Source organism: Bombina bombina, chromosome 4, assembly GCF_027579735.1.
Source record: "Bombina bombina isolate aBomBom1 chromosome 4, aBomBom1.pri, whole genome shotgun sequence".
NCBI lineage: Eukaryota > Metazoa > Chordata > Amphibia > Anura > Bombinatoridae > Bombina > Bombina bombina.
Genome location: NC_069502.1, coordinates 872,608,969 through 872,625,973, shown reverse-complemented (window position 1 = coordinate 872,625,973; position 17,005 = coordinate 872,608,969). Strand labels below are relative to the sequence as shown.

Sequence of the window (17,005 nt, the reverse complement as noted above, 5' to 3'; positions counted from 1 at the left end):
AGAAGCTGCACCCAGGTGGTAAATCGCCATAGAACAGGCTAACAATAGTATTGAGCCAGTTGTTCGTTCCTGTGAGTGTGCTTCTCTCTGTGTGTATATATAGGTTTTATATTTTTCTTTTTTTTAAAGGCAGCAATTTTATCACATGCATAATGTCATATAAATAATATCCTTTAGGGTCAGAGTAAATCTCTCACTTGCCAGAGATGGGTGAAACATCCTCTCTTGTATCCAATGAGTTTGTGGGTGGTTTTTGTTTGTTTTTTAAAGTGCCATTTAATATTTAGTAGCTAGTGTTTCTTCTGCAGTCAGAGTGCTGGACACCTCTGTAAAACTCAGTGTTAGGGTTATGTTTTTACAGCCACAAGAAATATATGCAAGGGTTAAACTGCGCAGAGAAAAGCCACTTGTCACAATTTTTTTTATTTTTTTTTTAAATGGTCTTAGCTTTTCTGTTGATTCTTTACTAAGTTTAATGGCTGTAAAAACATAAAGCGTTACTAACAGCACCAGAAGCGCACACAACAGTACAGTATACATAAAGATATGTAGAAGGTGTGCAGGTAATGAGTGTATATTGCCATAAAATGTATAAGAGACAAGTGACAAGTGACATAACCCTAACACTGAGTTTTACAGACGTGTCCAGCACTCTGACAGCAGAAGAAACACTAGCTACTAAATATTAAATGGCACTTTAAAAACCAAACAAAAAGCCCCCACAAACTCATTGGATACCAGAGAGGATGTTTCACCCATCTCTGGCAAGTTAGAGATTTACTCTGACCCTAAAGAATATTATTTTTATGACATTATGCATGTAACAATATTGCTGCCTTTAAAAAAAAAATGGGTAAACAATACTGACAAAGTTATGAATACAACTGTATAGTTGCCTTGGCAACGCTGTCTAAACATTTTCAGCATTGATACTATGGATGGATATTTGCACAAACAACGCTAAATAACTAAAAAAAAAACCAATGAATTAACAGCAAACAGCCATTAACGGTCCAGCAAGTGTATGTTTAGCAATGATCGAGTGTGTGTAACATATGTGGCAGTTTGCATATGCGCCATATTGCACAGACAGTATGTTGTATGATGAATTTATCACCACTGTGGGCTACAATTAAAAGGAGTGCACGATTGTGGAGCAGAAATGTTCAGCGCAGGGCTGACAAACCTGGGCACAAATTGTGCCTTAAATTGGGTCCTAACACCCTTGTTTGGAGCCCACAATCTGCCCATGGATCCCCTTAATTACCCCTGCCCACTGCAACTTGCCACTGCCCTCAAAGCATAAAGTGCAGATGAATACTATGCACCAGAGAGTTTTTATGCAGGTGCGCTAACAGAGCGTCTACCTTTAATGCCTCTAACAATACAGTATATATGTATAATCTTAAAAATTGTTATATTTAATATTTACTTTTTTTTTTCTTCAAACTTATCTTATACAACAGGATATTATTTTAAATTGTTTTAATTGTTGGGTGGTGTAAATAGTACCCCCCTCTGTGATAAATAGATTGGTCCCATTACATTTGTGTGTCAGGACAAGTAGATTGTCATAAGGGACAAGTAGACTAGGCTACCACTTTAGTCCTGTGGACAAGTAGATTTTTTTTTTTTTTAAATTTCCACACCCCTGACATCTATACAGTAATATTAAACAACACATCAGTATTTTATGATTGTAATTAGAAGAAGAGGCACTTTTTTGTGCGTATCGGCTATATACAGATAGGCAAATGGCAACAGGTATCGCTCAATATACTCACAAAGGGAGCAGCACCCAGTTGTGCTATTAGAGGCAGACTTGAGTCTCACAGCGCTCCAGCTTGCTGACACCGTGGTCTCAAGAATCCGGATACAGTGTACTCTAAGCGCAAATAAGCTGCAGTCCAACTTGGCTTCAGGAAATGCCACAGGTAACCAGGCCCAGCTGGTTGGCAATATAAGGTGATCGTACAGACCAGGCAGTGCGAAGTGATATGTATAAACACACGTGAATGGAAGTAAAACAAATTTTAAAACAATTTAGAACTCATAAATAGATCAGTTTGGCACGCTACGCGTTTCTCAGTCCACTGACCATTTCCTCAGGCATAAAACATATCGCTTTGTTAGCTATTTAAATCTACCTAAACCAATCAATTAGAAAAGGCTTCCTACATCATGGATAGCAACTGCATTGCCAATTAGTAATTAAATCAACTAAATTCCTATTTGTGAATAGAGATACACTGTGTTAACACTCATGGCACTTAAGTTCTTATTTCTAGATAGAAGTAAAATGTATCAATATCGCTCATTCCTCAATTGAAGTTGTACTAGCTACCAAAACATAAGTAGCGATATTTCACAACTTATTATTACAAAGCGTAAGTCTGAAGCAAATCGTATTTGCAATAGGACTGACTTGCTGTGAAAAAAGCACAGAGAAGTTCCCACCCCTTAAGTGTCATAGAAATACCCGGGCCTAAATGAATGAATCAAATTCTGCTCTAAATGTGTGTAAATTGTATGTGCAAAATGACTTAGCAAAATTGGTCAAAGATGTGTAAAGATTGGTATGAATATGTATGAGTAACCTGTATCTGGATATCCACTGTGGTATAAAATGGCTCTAAATAAAGATGGGTTAGAGAATATGCTCTCTCATCTTAACCAACCCGTCTTTATCCTGTAAGAAACAATATTTCTATCTGGATCTGCCTATATAATAGCACAACTCGGTGCTGCTCCCTTTGTGAGTATATTGAGATCGATCGATACCTGTAGCCATTTGCCTATCTGTATATAGCCGATACGCACAAGGAAGCGCCTCTTCTTTTCTGTCTTTCAGAACTGATGTTTGTATGATACCTTTACGAGTTTGTGTGATTGAAGAGATCGGCTTATCTGTGCATTCGCGTTTCCACTCCTGGGATCCATCATCCTTGATTTGATCTGCATTTTTCTCAATATTAGGCTGGACTCTGTGGCGCTCCCTGCTTATCTGGACTTTTATAGTACCAGTTTGGTTTGTAATGATTGTAATTAGTTTGTCTTCGGGTCTATCATTTACATAATTATTAGTAAAGATTTAAACACCTGAGTTTTCAGATAAATGGTGAAGAAAACATTACTAGTAGCTTCTGCCATAGATCTCTCACCTGCAGCAACGTCTGATGGGGTTTCCACTGGCTGAATATTCTGTAGAAATTCACCATGTGCTCCTGTGTCTAGATTTTCATCACTGTGACCTGTTAATTCTAATAAAGATGCAATACTTTTATTTTGTTTAATCAATATGAAACACATTTTGTTGCATGTAAAAAGGTATCTTAAAGGGACACTGAACCCAAATTTTATATTTTGTGATTCAGATAGAGCATGCAATTTTAAGCAACTTTCTAATTTACTCCTATTAGCAAATGTTCTTCATTCTCTTGGTATCTTTATTTGAAAAGCAAGAATGTAAGCTTAGATGCCGACCCATTTTTGGTGAACAACCTGGGTTGTTGCTGCTGATTGGTGGATACATTCATCCACCAATAAACAAGTGCTGTCCAGGGTTCTGGACTTTCTTTTTCAAATAAAGATAGCAAGAGAACGGAAATAAAATGATAATAGGAGTAAATTAGAAAGTTGCTTAAAATTGCATGCTCTATCTGAATCACGATAGAAAAAAAAATTGGGTTCAGTATACCTTTAAAATGTATACATTTTTAAGAACAAAAACAAAGCATTTGTTACTTTTCGCTTATAAAATATTATATATATATTTGATTTAACATTAATCCCTCTTGACCTTTTAAATGTGTTTTTATTATTGTTGCTGGGTATTAAACTTGTTTATAATCAGACAGCTTATTAGTTCACACATGACAGATTCACTAGAGATTTGCACTCTGTTGCTCACTAGTGTACGTGCTTTTCCTGAATGAGATTTTTTCTTTTCTTTATGGAGGTAAGATAGATACAAGTACAAGCATCATTTGCTTTCAAAAATCAAAGTGATCACAAAATGCGTATACATGAATCACAAATATAACAGTATAAAAAAAGCAAAGCTACAATATACATATGTAAAGTGAATAGCAAATGTTCCATAACATAAACTTCATTTTTAGTATGAAATAAATCCCTGTATAGTTTCAAAAACTATAAAACTATAACAAATAATTATCCCTATTTAAATATAGTGGACATTTTTGGGCCACTAAAAGCATTACAAAGAAAATATGTGAAGGGGAACACGAAGCGAATATAAGGGCCACTTGTGGACCCGGCGTATAAAATACTATCAAACAGAAAATAAATGATAGGGGCAAAAAAAAAAGCTATGAAAAAGTTATATTTCCAGCCAAACCATGGGGGAGTTGACTAATAGATGGAAGACTTGTGCAAATACAAGTAAGAATTAATCAGTAGAGAACCTACTCAACAGAGGACCCTGGTGCAAAACATTTTTTGGGCCCTCCAAAAGGTTTTTCTGTAAAATGATTTTGAGGATAGATAAAGAGGTAGCTACACCTACAACCTGCACTAATAAAAGGTTCACCTGTATTAGGATTGTACACATTCTGCACAAGCCAATTTATAGACTGATTGCTATGGGGCCCCCCAGACCTTGGGTCCCCGGTACCACTGCAGCTGCTGCACCAATGGTAGTTCGGCCCCTGGAGCTAATGAGTCACCTCTTTAAGTTATGCACTGAACATGGTCATGTTAGTAATACTGATCAGTTAGGCCAGCCAACCAAAATGCATCCACTACACTAAGTTTAAGTTTCACCAATGGAGTTGTAAGTAACCATGAGTCCTTAGCGCAAGGTATAAATCATATAGAACTCAAAAAGATAGGGCTATATGTCCTCAGCTATGTCATGAGCAGGTGCCTTGGTTGCTGAACAAAAAATAGGGTGTAGAACATAAGCACGCTATTGTCACAGGGTGGGTGTTGCCAGTGGTTGTTGGAGGGAGAAGCGGTCAGTCCTGCAGTCAACGTGGCTTTCCTGGTTCCTGCAAAGGACCAGCTTCTAACAGGGAGACTCCAGCGATATTCTCCACCACTCCAGTGGAAAGGGTCTGTTGCTCAGCCCTGTGGGTCACAGCAGGCTCAATGTAACTAGATCCTTTAGTGATAAAAGCTCATGAAGTGATAATAGCCCATTCATCCCAGTGACACTGTCTGTTTTATTGAGGGAACTGCATGGTTATAAATAGCACTTCTTATCACAGTCTAGGTGCCATAAAACAGTAAAAAAAAAACTTTCCCTTTCTTAGACACTGAACAATGGCAGCCAGAATCTAGACACTGTGATCAATTAGCAGTATGATGGAAAGGCAACCAATAGCAGAATGTCAGCTGCAGAAATTCCTGATTGGTCATTAACTCGACTCTTGATTGGCTAAAACAGAACCAATTAAAGGGACAGTAAAACACTCCATATAAATTTACCTTATTCAATAGTAGTGAGCCTGTTGATTATTCTGCAATGTTTTAAATATACCTCTTCACATCGCATTGTGTCTCCTTGTAAATTCAAACAGTGCATCCAGACTGTTAAAAATAGCCCTCAAACTCAGCCCCTAAGAATACTTCTTCCTAACCTTGATTCCACATGCTCCTCTAGTAAGCGACTTGCAAATTATTGTATCATTCCTTTCACAGACTGTTGCGCTTACGTCATCGTATCTGATCACACGTGACGCGCTGAATTTGCGCATGCACAACGTCTAGGGGGAACTAAAAAACTGGAACCATTCGATAACCACTTTTCTGTGCTTGAAATTGAACGCTACAGACAGATTCTGATACTAAAAGTGTTCCCTCGGATCATCCGGTAATGAAGATAGGGGAAATCATTGCGGTGCGCATCGCCATGCCAGTAACGTTCATATGTCACCTGCACTGCGTGATGACACTGTTGAAAACATCGTAAACGAGCAGAGGTATTCAAAAAAATATTGAACGTTGATGAAGAAGGTACAGGGAGGAGGAGTTGGGGGGCCATTTTGGACACATAGATTTAGATGATAACGCTAACGATATATATGGCTGATGATGTTCTTTACTATTGGGGGTATGTGAATAATGGTTGATTGGTAATGTTGTGCGGGAATAAATAGAGATGTTAGTGGTGTTTATTGTCCCTTTAAATAAATGTGTTTCAGCCAATCAAAGGAGTGCATACTTCCTATGGAGTTTGTCTGGCTGCAGATTGTTAATATTTCAATCCCTTCTCAATAGAAAAACAGCCAGGGAGGTAGGGAACTTGCTGAACTTATTGTTTTTTCAGTGCTGCCCTCCTACCTTACCTGGTAACAGTATTTTGAAATTCACTTTCCATTATAATAATAATTATTAAAATTACATTTTTATGTCCCCCATTAAAGGTTCAGGGATGGGGCATCCGTGACAGCTATAAGTAAGGAACTCTTTAATATTTTTAATTAAAACTAGAGCCCTAGGTTGTGACTGCAGCCCTAATTGAATAGGCATTAGACTTAACAATAGTATCCACTGAGCAACAAGCTTACAAAAAGAAATAAAAAAAAATACTATAGGGGTCCCTGACTAACATATTGAACTTATGTGTTTCCTAGGTTAAAACTACAAATCTTATCTAAATCTGTTAATTTAGGGCTAGATTACGAGTGATGCGCTAACTGTTGAATGTGAGCGATAGGGGGTTTATTGTGGCTCTTTGCACGCATCTTTGGGCGATCGGGTTGATTGACATCCCCTGCTAGCGAATCTGCAGGGGGCGGCATTGCACCAGCAGTTCACAAGAACTGCTGGTGCAATAATAAATGCCGCTATATCGGATCATGTCCGCTCGCACCATAGTAAATAGGCCCCTATGAGTTGAAAGCAAACGTGTTCGCTTGAGTGTAATTGAATTTAACGTGCATCGGGATAGCGCGAAGTTCTGAAGAGACGCCATCAGATCCATGTCTGGAATGCCCCATAATTGAGTTATTTGGGCAAAGATTTCCGGATGGAGTTCCCACTCCCCCGGATGGAATGTCTGACGACTCAGAAAATCCGCTTCCCAATTTTCCACTCCTGGGATGTGGATCGCAGACAAGTGGCAGGAGTGATCCTCCGCCCATTGAATTATCTTGGTCACTTCTTTCATCGCCAGGGAAGTCCTTGTTCCCCCCTGATGATTGATATATGCAACGGTCGTCATGTTGTCTGACTGAAACCTTATGAATTTGGCCTTTGCTAGTTGAGGCCAAGCTCTGAGAGCATTGAATATCGCTCTCAGTTCCAGAATGTTTATCGGGAGAAGAGACTCTTCCCAAAACCATAGACCCTGAGCTTTCAGGGATTCCCAGACCGCGCCCCAGCCCACTAGGCTGGCGTCGGTCGTGACAATGACCCACTCTGGTCTGCGGAAGCTCATTCCCTGTGACAGATTGTCCAGGGTCAGCCACCAACGGAGTGAATCTCTGGTCTTTTGATCTACTTGAATCGTCGGAGACAAGTCTGTATAATCCCCATTCCACTGTCTGAGCATGCACAGTTGTAATGGTCTTAGATGAATTCGTGCAAAAGGAACTATGTCCATTGTTGCAACCATCAATCCTATTACTTCCATGCACTGCGCTATGGAAGGACGAGGAACAGAATGAAGTACTTGACAAGAGCTTAGAAGTTTTGATTTTCTGACCTCTGTCAGAAAAATCCTCATTTCTAAGGTACTACTGCAATGCCCCTTGGTCTTAGAACCGCTACAAGGGACCCTAGTACCTTTGTGAAAATCCTTGGAGCAGTGGCTAATCCAAATGGAAGTGCCACAAACTGGTAATGCTTGTCCAGAAAAGCGAACCTTAGGAACTGATGATGTTCCTTGTGGATAGGAATATGTAGGTACGCATCCTTTAAATCCACGGTAGTCATAAATTGATTTTCCTGGATAGTAGGTAGGATCGTTCGAATAGTTTCCATTTTGAACGATGGTACCCTGAGAAATTTGTTTAGGATCTTTAGATCCAAAATTGGTCTGAATGTTCCCTCTTTTTTGGGAACTATGAACAGATTGGAATAAAATCCCATTCCTTGTTCTCTTATTGGAACTGGATGTATCACTCCCATCTTTAACAGGTCTTCTACACAATGTAAGAATGCCTGTCTCTTTATTTGGTTTGAAGATAATTGAGACCTGTGGAACCTTCCCCTTGGGGGTAGTTCCTTGAATTCCAGGAGATAACCTTGAGAAACTATTTCTAGCGCCCAAGGATCCTGAACATCTCTTGCCCAAGCCTGAGCAAAGAGAGAAAGTCTGCCCCCCACTAGATCCGGTCCCGGATCGGGGGCTATCCCTTCATGCTGTTTTGGTAGCAGTGGTAGGCTTCTTGGCCTGCTTACCCTTGTTCCAGCCTTGCATTGGTTTCCAGGCTGGTTTGGGTTGTGAAGTATTACCCTCTTGCTTAGAGGATACAGAATTAGAGACTGGTCCGTTTCTGCGAAAGGGACGAAAATTAGGCTTATTATTAGCCTTAAAAGACCTATCCTGTGGGAGGGCGTGGCCCTTTCCCCCTGTGATGTCTGAAATAATCTCTTTCAAATCAGGTCCAAATAATGTTTTACCTTTGAAAGGAATGTTAAGCAATTTTGTCTTGGAAGACACATCCGCTGACCAAGACTTTAGCCAAAGCACTCTGCGCGCCACGACAGCAAACCCTGAATTTTTCGCCGCTAATCTAGCTAATTGCAAAGCGGCATCTAAAACAAAAGAGTTAGCCAATTTAAGTGCTTGAACTCTGTCCATAACCTCCTCATACGAAGATTCTTTACTGAGCGATTTTTCTAGTTCCTCGAACCAGAAACACGCTGCCGTAGTGACAGGAACAATGCATGAAATTGGTTGTAGAAGGTAACCTTGCTGTACAAAAATCTTTTTAAGCAAACCCTCTAATTTCTTATCCATAGGATCTTTGAAAGCACAACTATCTTCGATAGGAATAGTAGTGCGTTTGTTTAGAGTAGAAACCGCCCCCTCGACCTTGGGGACTGTCTGCCATAAGTCCTTTCTGGGGTCGACTATAGGAAATAATTTCTTAAATATAGGGGGGGGAACAAAAGGTATGCCGGGCCTTTCCCACTCTTTATTTACTATGTCCGCCACCCGCTTGGGTATAGGAAAAGCGTCGGGGGGCACCGGAACCTCTAGGAACTTGTCCATCTTACATAATTTCTCTGGAATGACCAAATTGTCACAATCATCAGAGTAGATAACACCTCCTTAAGCAGTGCGCGGAGATGTTCTAATTTAAATTTAAATGTCACAACATCAGGTTCAGCTTGATGAGAAATTTTTCCTGAATCTGAAATTTCTCCATCAGACAAAACCTCCCTCATGGCCCCTTGAGATTGGTGTGAGGGTATGTCAGAACAATTATCATCAGCGTCCTCTTGCTCTTCAGTGTTTAAAACAGAGCAATCGCGCTTTCTCTGATAAGTAGGCATTTTGGATAAAAGATTTGCTATGGAGTTATCCATTACAGCCGTTAATTGTTGCATGGTAAAAAGTATTGGCGCACTAGATGTACTAGGGGCCTCCTGTGTGGGCATAACTGGTGTAGACACAGTAGGGGATGATGTAGTATCATGTTTACTCCCCTCATTTGAGGAATCATCTTGGGCAATATCATTATCTGTTGCATTACTGTCCTTACTTTGTTTGGACACTATGGCACAATTATCACATAAATTTAAATGGGGAGACACATTGGCTTTCATACATATAGAACATAGCTTATCTGATGGTACAGACATGTTAAACAGGCTTAAACTTGTCAACAAAGCACAAAAAACGTTTTAAAATAAAACCGTTACTGTCACTTTAAATTTCAAACTGAAAACACTTTATTACTGAATATGTGAAAAAGTATGAAGGAATTGTTCAAAATTCACCAAAATTTCACCACAGTGTCTTAAAGCATTAAAAGTATTGCACACCAAATTTCAGAGCTTTAACCCTTAAATTAACGGAACCGGAGCCGTTTTTACATTTAACCCCTATACAGTCCCAGAATGAGGCTCTGTCTATAACTAGAAAGGCCCCCATCTGAAAAAGGTGTCCAACACAGTGCCTGCCGTTTTTCTAAACGTTCCCCAAGATTATAATACCAATAATTAGTTAGAATCTGCATAATATGCCTAGTAAAGCAATTGTTTTAGCCCAGAAAAATGTCTACCAGTTTTTAAGCCCTTTTTGAAGCCCTTTATTCTTTTATGTTTAACTAAGAAAATGGCTTACCGGTCCCCATGAGGGGAAATGACAGCCTTCCAGCATTACATGGTCTTGTTAGAAATATGGCTAGTCATACCTTAAGCAGAAAAGACTGCTAACTGTTTCCCCCAACTGAAGTTACTTCATCTCAACAGTCCTGTGTGGAAACAGCAATCGATTTTAGTTACTGTCTGCTAAAATCATCTTCCTCTTACAGAAATCTTCATCCTTTTCTGTTTCAGAGTAAATAGTACATACCAGCACTATTTTAAAATAACAAACACTTGATAGAAGAATAAAACTACATTTAAACACCAAAAAACTCTTAACCATCTCCGTGGAGATGTTGCCTGTGCAACGGCAAAGAGAATGACTGGGGTGGGCGGAGCCTAGGAGGGATCATGTGACCAGCTTTGCTGGGACTCTTTGCCATTTCCTGTTGGGGAAGAGAATATCCCACAAGTAAGGATGACGCCGTGGACCGGACACACCAATGTTGGAGAAAACTACTACGTGGTCGCTACTCTGAAAGTATGGGATAAAACCCTAGCCTCAGACATTCCCATCTCGACTATACCCTCACCCCTTACTCCTCTCCTTAATAACCCTCTGCTACTACAACCACACTCCTTACAGACCCCGTCCATTGCTGACTCACCCTCTAATGTCCCGGCACACTTGGTGCTTAACAATGGCCAGATTTGTTTACAACAGGAACTCTCCCAGCTGCTTGGCCCCCCTTTCCACCTCTGGTTCCCCTCTCTACACCTAAGACATGCCATAACAAATAGCCCCTACACTAATGACTTGACCAGGCCCCTTTACCCTTTTGAATCTTTATGCACGACCTCAGACATGACGAGATCCCAAATCTCTATCATATATAAACTGCTCAGAGGCTCATACCCAGCCAAACAACCCTCTTATATAGCTAAATGGGAGAGAGAGCTTGATCTCACCCTAACTGAAGCCCAGTGGAGCAATATTTTTGTGGAAACTAAAAAATCATCTCCCTCATTGATGTTTGCAGAAATGAACTACAAGCTATTATCTAGATGGTACCTAACCCAGCATCGTCTACATAGCATCTACCCAAACTCCTCCTCTTTGTGTTGGAGGCATTGCGGTGGAACAGGAATCCTATCACATATCTGGTGGGCTTGTCCCCTCCTACAAACTTATTGGAAGGATATTTCCAGATGTATTAACAATACACTGGGTCTTAACGTAACACTTTCTCCTAGTGTAATCCTCTTGCACAACACTCCTCCTATACCTTGCATCTACCGTAGACAGCTATTTCGGTGCATGCTCAACTGTGCCAAACGCCTTATACCCAGGTTCTGGAAGTCTACACAAATCCCCACTCTCTCCATGTGGCAGAGAGAAGTAGATTACATCCTATCTTTAGAAAGAATACACTACACATTCTTAGGCAAACAAGATTTTATTGCAGATATTTGTTAAATATGGGATCAAAGGAAATAATAACTTAGATCTAGGGTCATTGTATTACTACTCTTTATTATGTAACACAAGACTGCCCCCCCAGAATACGGGGGGAAAACCCACTGCTATGTATAGCAATATTTCCTTACTCCAGTTATATTATGTATTTTTATACAAATTGACCATCATCTATATACATAGTCACATGCTCTGATTCCGTGTCACCTCTACAGCTTTGTTTTTCTTTTTGTTGCATATTATATGTACAACTGTATCTTCTGTATTCCTGTTTCAAAAACTTAATAAAAAACAGTTAAATAAAAAAATAAATAAAAAAAAAGGACTGCAAAGGGCTTTAACATAGAGATACATACAGTACATGTATAAATAAATAAATACAACTTTTCTGTCAGAGCCTCCAGTTTAGCAGCCATCTTGGGTCATAGCCCAGACACACCCTGTATACAACATATTTTACTACTAAACAAAGTTACCTGAGCTCTTGTTTTCTGAGATCTCCATAGTACTTAGTGCTTGGTGAGTCTCCATCATAACATCCTTGTAAAGCTCCTTGTGTCCCTCTATATACTCCCACTCCTCCATAGAGGAATACACAGCAACGTCATCACACTTTATAGGCACCTGAAACACACACAACTCATTCAGCGCTGACACAGGGACTGGTTCTGTCACACACTTTTACTAACAGAGCCAGCGTAATGTTACTAAGAACATACAGAGACACAGACATTTGGTTACGTAATGGGCGTCACTGTGCCTTGACTCTGGTATAATGTCACATTCCCCAGCAGTGCTCACCCACCTCTCAGCCGGTGAATGCTACTGTTAGGGGATAATGATACTGAAAACATACAGAGACGCAGACAGACGGTAGGAAATACACGCACAGGGCCAAATAGGTTAGTAAAGGGCGTCACTGTAATATGACTCTGATATAATGTTACATTCTCCAGCAGTACTTACCTCTCTACTCTGCCGGTGAATAGTGTTCTGGGAGTGTCTCTTTTTCACAATGACATATTCCTATAAAACATAAGAGAAAATCATCAGACTCTGTTTCTCTGGAGTAACATTTCTCCAGTTCTCATTTACTTCTAAATCTCTTTAAATTAAGGTTTTTTGCTACAGTCTTGATCAACACAGTTATGTAGCAGACAGAATTACTTTGTGGGTCTTCTGTTGTTTGAAAATGCTGAAGATCATTGGGTAATAGTAGGTTCCTCGCATTCAAGGTAGCCCTTGGTAACTAGTGTTTTATATTGTTTATGTTTTGTTTGGTATTATGCAGGGGAACCCTTAGGATCTGCCATGGGAGTTATGTAGTAGGGCATGGGAGGGTTATGCAACTGAGGGTGCGTGGCTTGGGTTGTTAAATTTTTAAGTAAAGGATTGTACAGTGGTCCCGGGTGCTGTGGGGGGGGGGGGGGGGGGGGGGTTGCAGTGAAGGTTTCTGCAGAGGACCCTGTGTGCTTAGCGGTGTTTTACAGTTGATAGTTGAGCAGGGGTCCATAGGTGCTGAGGAATATTTTAAGGTGAACAGTTATGTAGGGGACACTGCAGGGGGAGGTTGTTTGATAAAGGGTTATGCAAGGAACCATGGGTGCTGGGGTAGGTTTAATACTGGAAGGTTTTGCAGGTGACCCTGAGCACCAAGAAGGTTTTACAGTGGAAACTTGTGCAGGGGATGTTTTGGGATGTACAGGGAATACTGAGTGCTGGTAGAGATTTTACAATGTAGGGTTGTGCAGAGGACCCTGGGTGCCGGAGAAGGTATTGTGGATGTAGGTTGTGCAAGTGGGAGAGCTAAAGTAAGGGTCAGTGAGATGGTCTGGGTAAGCTGAAGATGGGGTTAGTGAGATGGTTTGGGTGAGCTGGTAAAGGTTAGTGACATGGTCTGGGTGAGCTGAAGTTAGGGTTAGTGAAATGGTCTTGGTAACCTGAAGTTATGGTTTGTGAGATGGTCTGGGTAAACTGGAGTTAGGGTTAGTGAGATGGTCAGGGTAAACTGAAGTTAGGGTTAGCGAGATGGTCTGGGTGAGCTAAAGTTAGGGTTGGTGAGATCTTCTGGGTAACCTAAAGTTAGGGTTAGTGAGATGGTCTGGGTAAACTGAAGTTAATGTCTGTGAAATGGTCTGGGTAAACTGAAGTTAGGGTTAGTGAGATGGTCTGGGTAAACTGAAGTTAGGGTTAGTAAGATGGTCTGGGTAAACTGAAGTTAGGGTCAGCGAGATCTTCTGGGTAACCTGAAGTTAGGGTTAGTGAGATGGTCTGGGTAAACTGAAGTTAGGGTTAGTAAGATGGTCTGGGTAAACTGAAGTTAGGGTCAGCGAGATCTTCTGGGTAACCTGAAGTTAGGGTTAGTGAGATAGTCTGCGTGAGCTGAAGTTAGGGTTAGTGAGATCTTCTGGTTAACCTAAAGTTAGGGTTAGTAAGATGGTCTGGGTAAACTGAAGTTAGGGTTAGTGAGATGGTCTGGGTAAACTGAAGTTAGGGTTAGTGAGATGGTCTGGGTAAACTGAAGTTAGGGTTAGTGAGATGGTCTGGGGGAGCTGAAGTTAGGGTCAGTGAGATCTTCTGGGTAACCTGAAATTAGGGTTAGTGAGATAGTCTGCGTGAGCTGAAGTTAGGGTTAGTGAGATCTTCTGGGTAACCTAAAGTTATGGTTAGTGAGATGGTCTGGGTAAACTGAAGTTATGGTTAGTGAAATGGCCTAAGTAAACTAAAGTTAGGGTTAGTGAGATGGGCGGGGTGAGCTAAAGTTAGGGTTGGTGAGATCTTCTGGGTAAACTGAAGTTAGGATTAGTGAGAGGGTCTGGGTAAACTGAAGTTAATGTTTGTGAAATGGTCTGAGTAAACTAAAGTTAGGGTTAGTGAGAATGGCGGGGTGAGCTAAAGTTAGGGTTGGTGAGATCTTCTGGGTAAACTGAAGTTAGGATTAGTGAGAGGGTCTGGGTAAACTGAAGTTAATGTTTGTGAAATGGTCTGAGTAAACTAAAGTTAGGGTTAGTGAGAAGGGCGGGGTGAGCTAAAGTTAGGGTTGGTGAGATCTTCTGGGTAACCTAAAGTTAGGGTTAGTGAGATGGTCTGGGTAAACTGCAGTTAATGTTTGTGAAATGGTCTGGGTGAGCTGAAGCTAGGGTTAGTGAGATGGTCGGGGTGAGCTAAAGTTAGGGTTGGTGAGATTTTCTGGGTAACCTAAAGTTAGGGTTAGTGAGATGGTAAGGGTAAACTGAAGTTAGGGTAAGTGAGATGGTCTGGGTGAGCTGAAGTTAGGGTTAGTGAGATCTTCTGGGTAATCTAAAGTTAGTGTTAGTGAGATGGTAAGGGTAAACTGAAGTTATGGTTAGTGAGATGGTAAGGGTAAACTGAAGTTATGGTTAGTGAGATGGTAAGGGTAAACTGAAGTTAGGGTTAGTGAGATGGTAAGGGTAAACTGAAGTTAGGGTTACTGAGAGGGTCTGGGTAAACTGAAGTTAGGGTTAGTGAGATGGTCGGGGTGAGCTAAAGTTAGGGTTGGTGAGATCTTCTGGGTAACCTAAAGTTAGGGTTAATGAGATGGTCTGGGTTTCCTAAAGTTAGAGTTAGTGAGATGGTCTGGGTAAACTGAAGTTAGGGTTTGTGAAATGGTCTGGGTAAACTGAAGTTAGGGTTGTGAGATGGTCTCGGTGAGCTGAAGTTAGGGTTAGTGAGATCTTCTGGGTAACCTAAAGTTAGGGTTAGTGAGATGGTAAGGGTAAACTGAAGTTAGGGTTAGCGAGATGGTCTGTGTAAACTGAAGTTAGGGTTAGCGAGAGGGTCTGGGTAAACTGAAGTTAAGGTTATTAAGAGGGTCTGGGTAAACTGAGGTTAGGGTTATTAAGAGGATCTGGGTAAACTGAAGTTAGGGTTATTGAGATGATCTGGGTGATCTGGAGTAAGGATAAGTTAGATGGTCTGGGTGAGCTGAAGTTAGGGTTAGTGAGGTGATCTGAGTGATCTGAATTTAGGATAACTGAGATGGTCTGGGTAAACTAAAGTTAGGGTTATTGAGATGATCTGGGTGACCTGAAGTTAGGATAAGTGAGATGGCCTGAGTGAGCTGAAGTTAGGGTTAGTAATATATTCTGGGTAAACTGAAGTTAGGGTTAGTGAGAGGGTCTGAGTAAACGGAAGTTAGGGTTATTGAGATGATCTGGGTGACCTGAAGTTAGGATAAGTGAGATAGTCTGGGTGAGCTGAAGTTAGGGTTATTGAGATGTTCTGGGTAAACTGAAGTAAGGGTTAGTGAGATGGTCTGGGTGAGCTAAAGTTAGGGTCAGTGAGATGATCTGGTGGATAAGAAGAAGCACAGTAAATAGGACCAGTGTCATCATGGCATGCGCCAGCAGCTCCCACCTCTCCGGTCAGCAGGCAGATGATGCCCAGGGCCTGGCTCAGGAACTCCTCTGCCATCTGCTTCCTGTGTTTGTTCATCTTGTTTATCATCAGTGACTGAGTCAGATGATATAAATGTGACACCTGTGAGAAGAAAGGAAGAAGCCAAAAATAAGAGATGAGAAATAATCAGAGCTCTTTCTGTATTTTTATTATGGTAAAGAGGTGATTAAGTGATATTAAACCTGTTTATGTCACTTGTGTACAATATAATACAACAGCATGTAGAGCAGATAAAACATAACATGACGGGAGGCGGAGCCAGCCGAGATCCAGCATGGCTGCAAAATTGTAATGCTCCGTGTGGTATTCCCCTTAAAGTTAATCAGAAGGGCAGAAAAGGATGAGAAGAGTGACACATAAAGATAGCGGAACACCTACAGCATCCACTTTTGGGACAATGGATGACTCTCAGCACTCCTGGCAGTGACAGATGACATACAAGGCGCGGGTGATGTAGCGGGGAGGCGCCATTTTCAATGCCTACACTCGCACACAGGCGTAGCAGTAAAGGCCTATGAAGGCTGTGACGGAAGTAACAGAGGAGGCCTGAAAACAAATTACCGCTTCACGGAGATTTCCGGTCGGGTTTGCTCCGACAACGATCCTAGCTACTGCCATGTAACAACTAACAGAGGGTAATCGGAATCAGCCTGCATCGCGTGCAAACCTCTAAGAGAGAGGAGAAGGATAAAATCTGCCAGCTGTGCAGCGTGCCGCGAATTAAGCAGACAAGGGGGTAAGCTAAAGTGACCCTGCATCACTAAAAGACTGACACGTAAACAGACATTAATTTATTTGGAGCAGGGACCGGTCCTAGTGGGCTTTCTATAAGGGGTACATAAACAACACTGAAAGGACTCAATAGAAGTTCAGCATTTCCTT

At 41.1% G+C, this 17,005-nt stretch overlaps 1 protein-coding gene across 1 annotated transcript in view; it reads right to left on the bottom strand.

Moving 5' to 3' along the window:
* LOC128658032 (oocyte zinc finger protein XlCOF7.1-like) overlaps nucleotides 1-16,741 on the bottom strand; it is a 107,205-nt gene extending 90,464 nt beyond the window's left edge. Inside the window, exons 1-5 of the mRNA XM_053712479.1 lie at nucleotides 16,685-16,741; nucleotides 16,082-16,204; nucleotides 12,671-12,730; nucleotides 12,181-12,328; nucleotides 3,162-3,260 (exon numbers count right to left, since the gene is read on the bottom strand). Coding sequence (XP_053568454.1) covers nucleotides 3,162-3,260; nucleotides 12,181-12,328; nucleotides 12,671-12,730; nucleotides 16,082-16,204; nucleotides 16,685-16,741 — 487 coding nt within the window. The remainder of the gene's footprint in view (nucleotides 1-3,161; nucleotides 3,261-12,180; nucleotides 12,329-12,670; nucleotides 12,731-16,081; nucleotides 16,205-16,684) is intronic.
* Nucleotides 16,742-17,005: the final 264 nt, after the last annotated feature.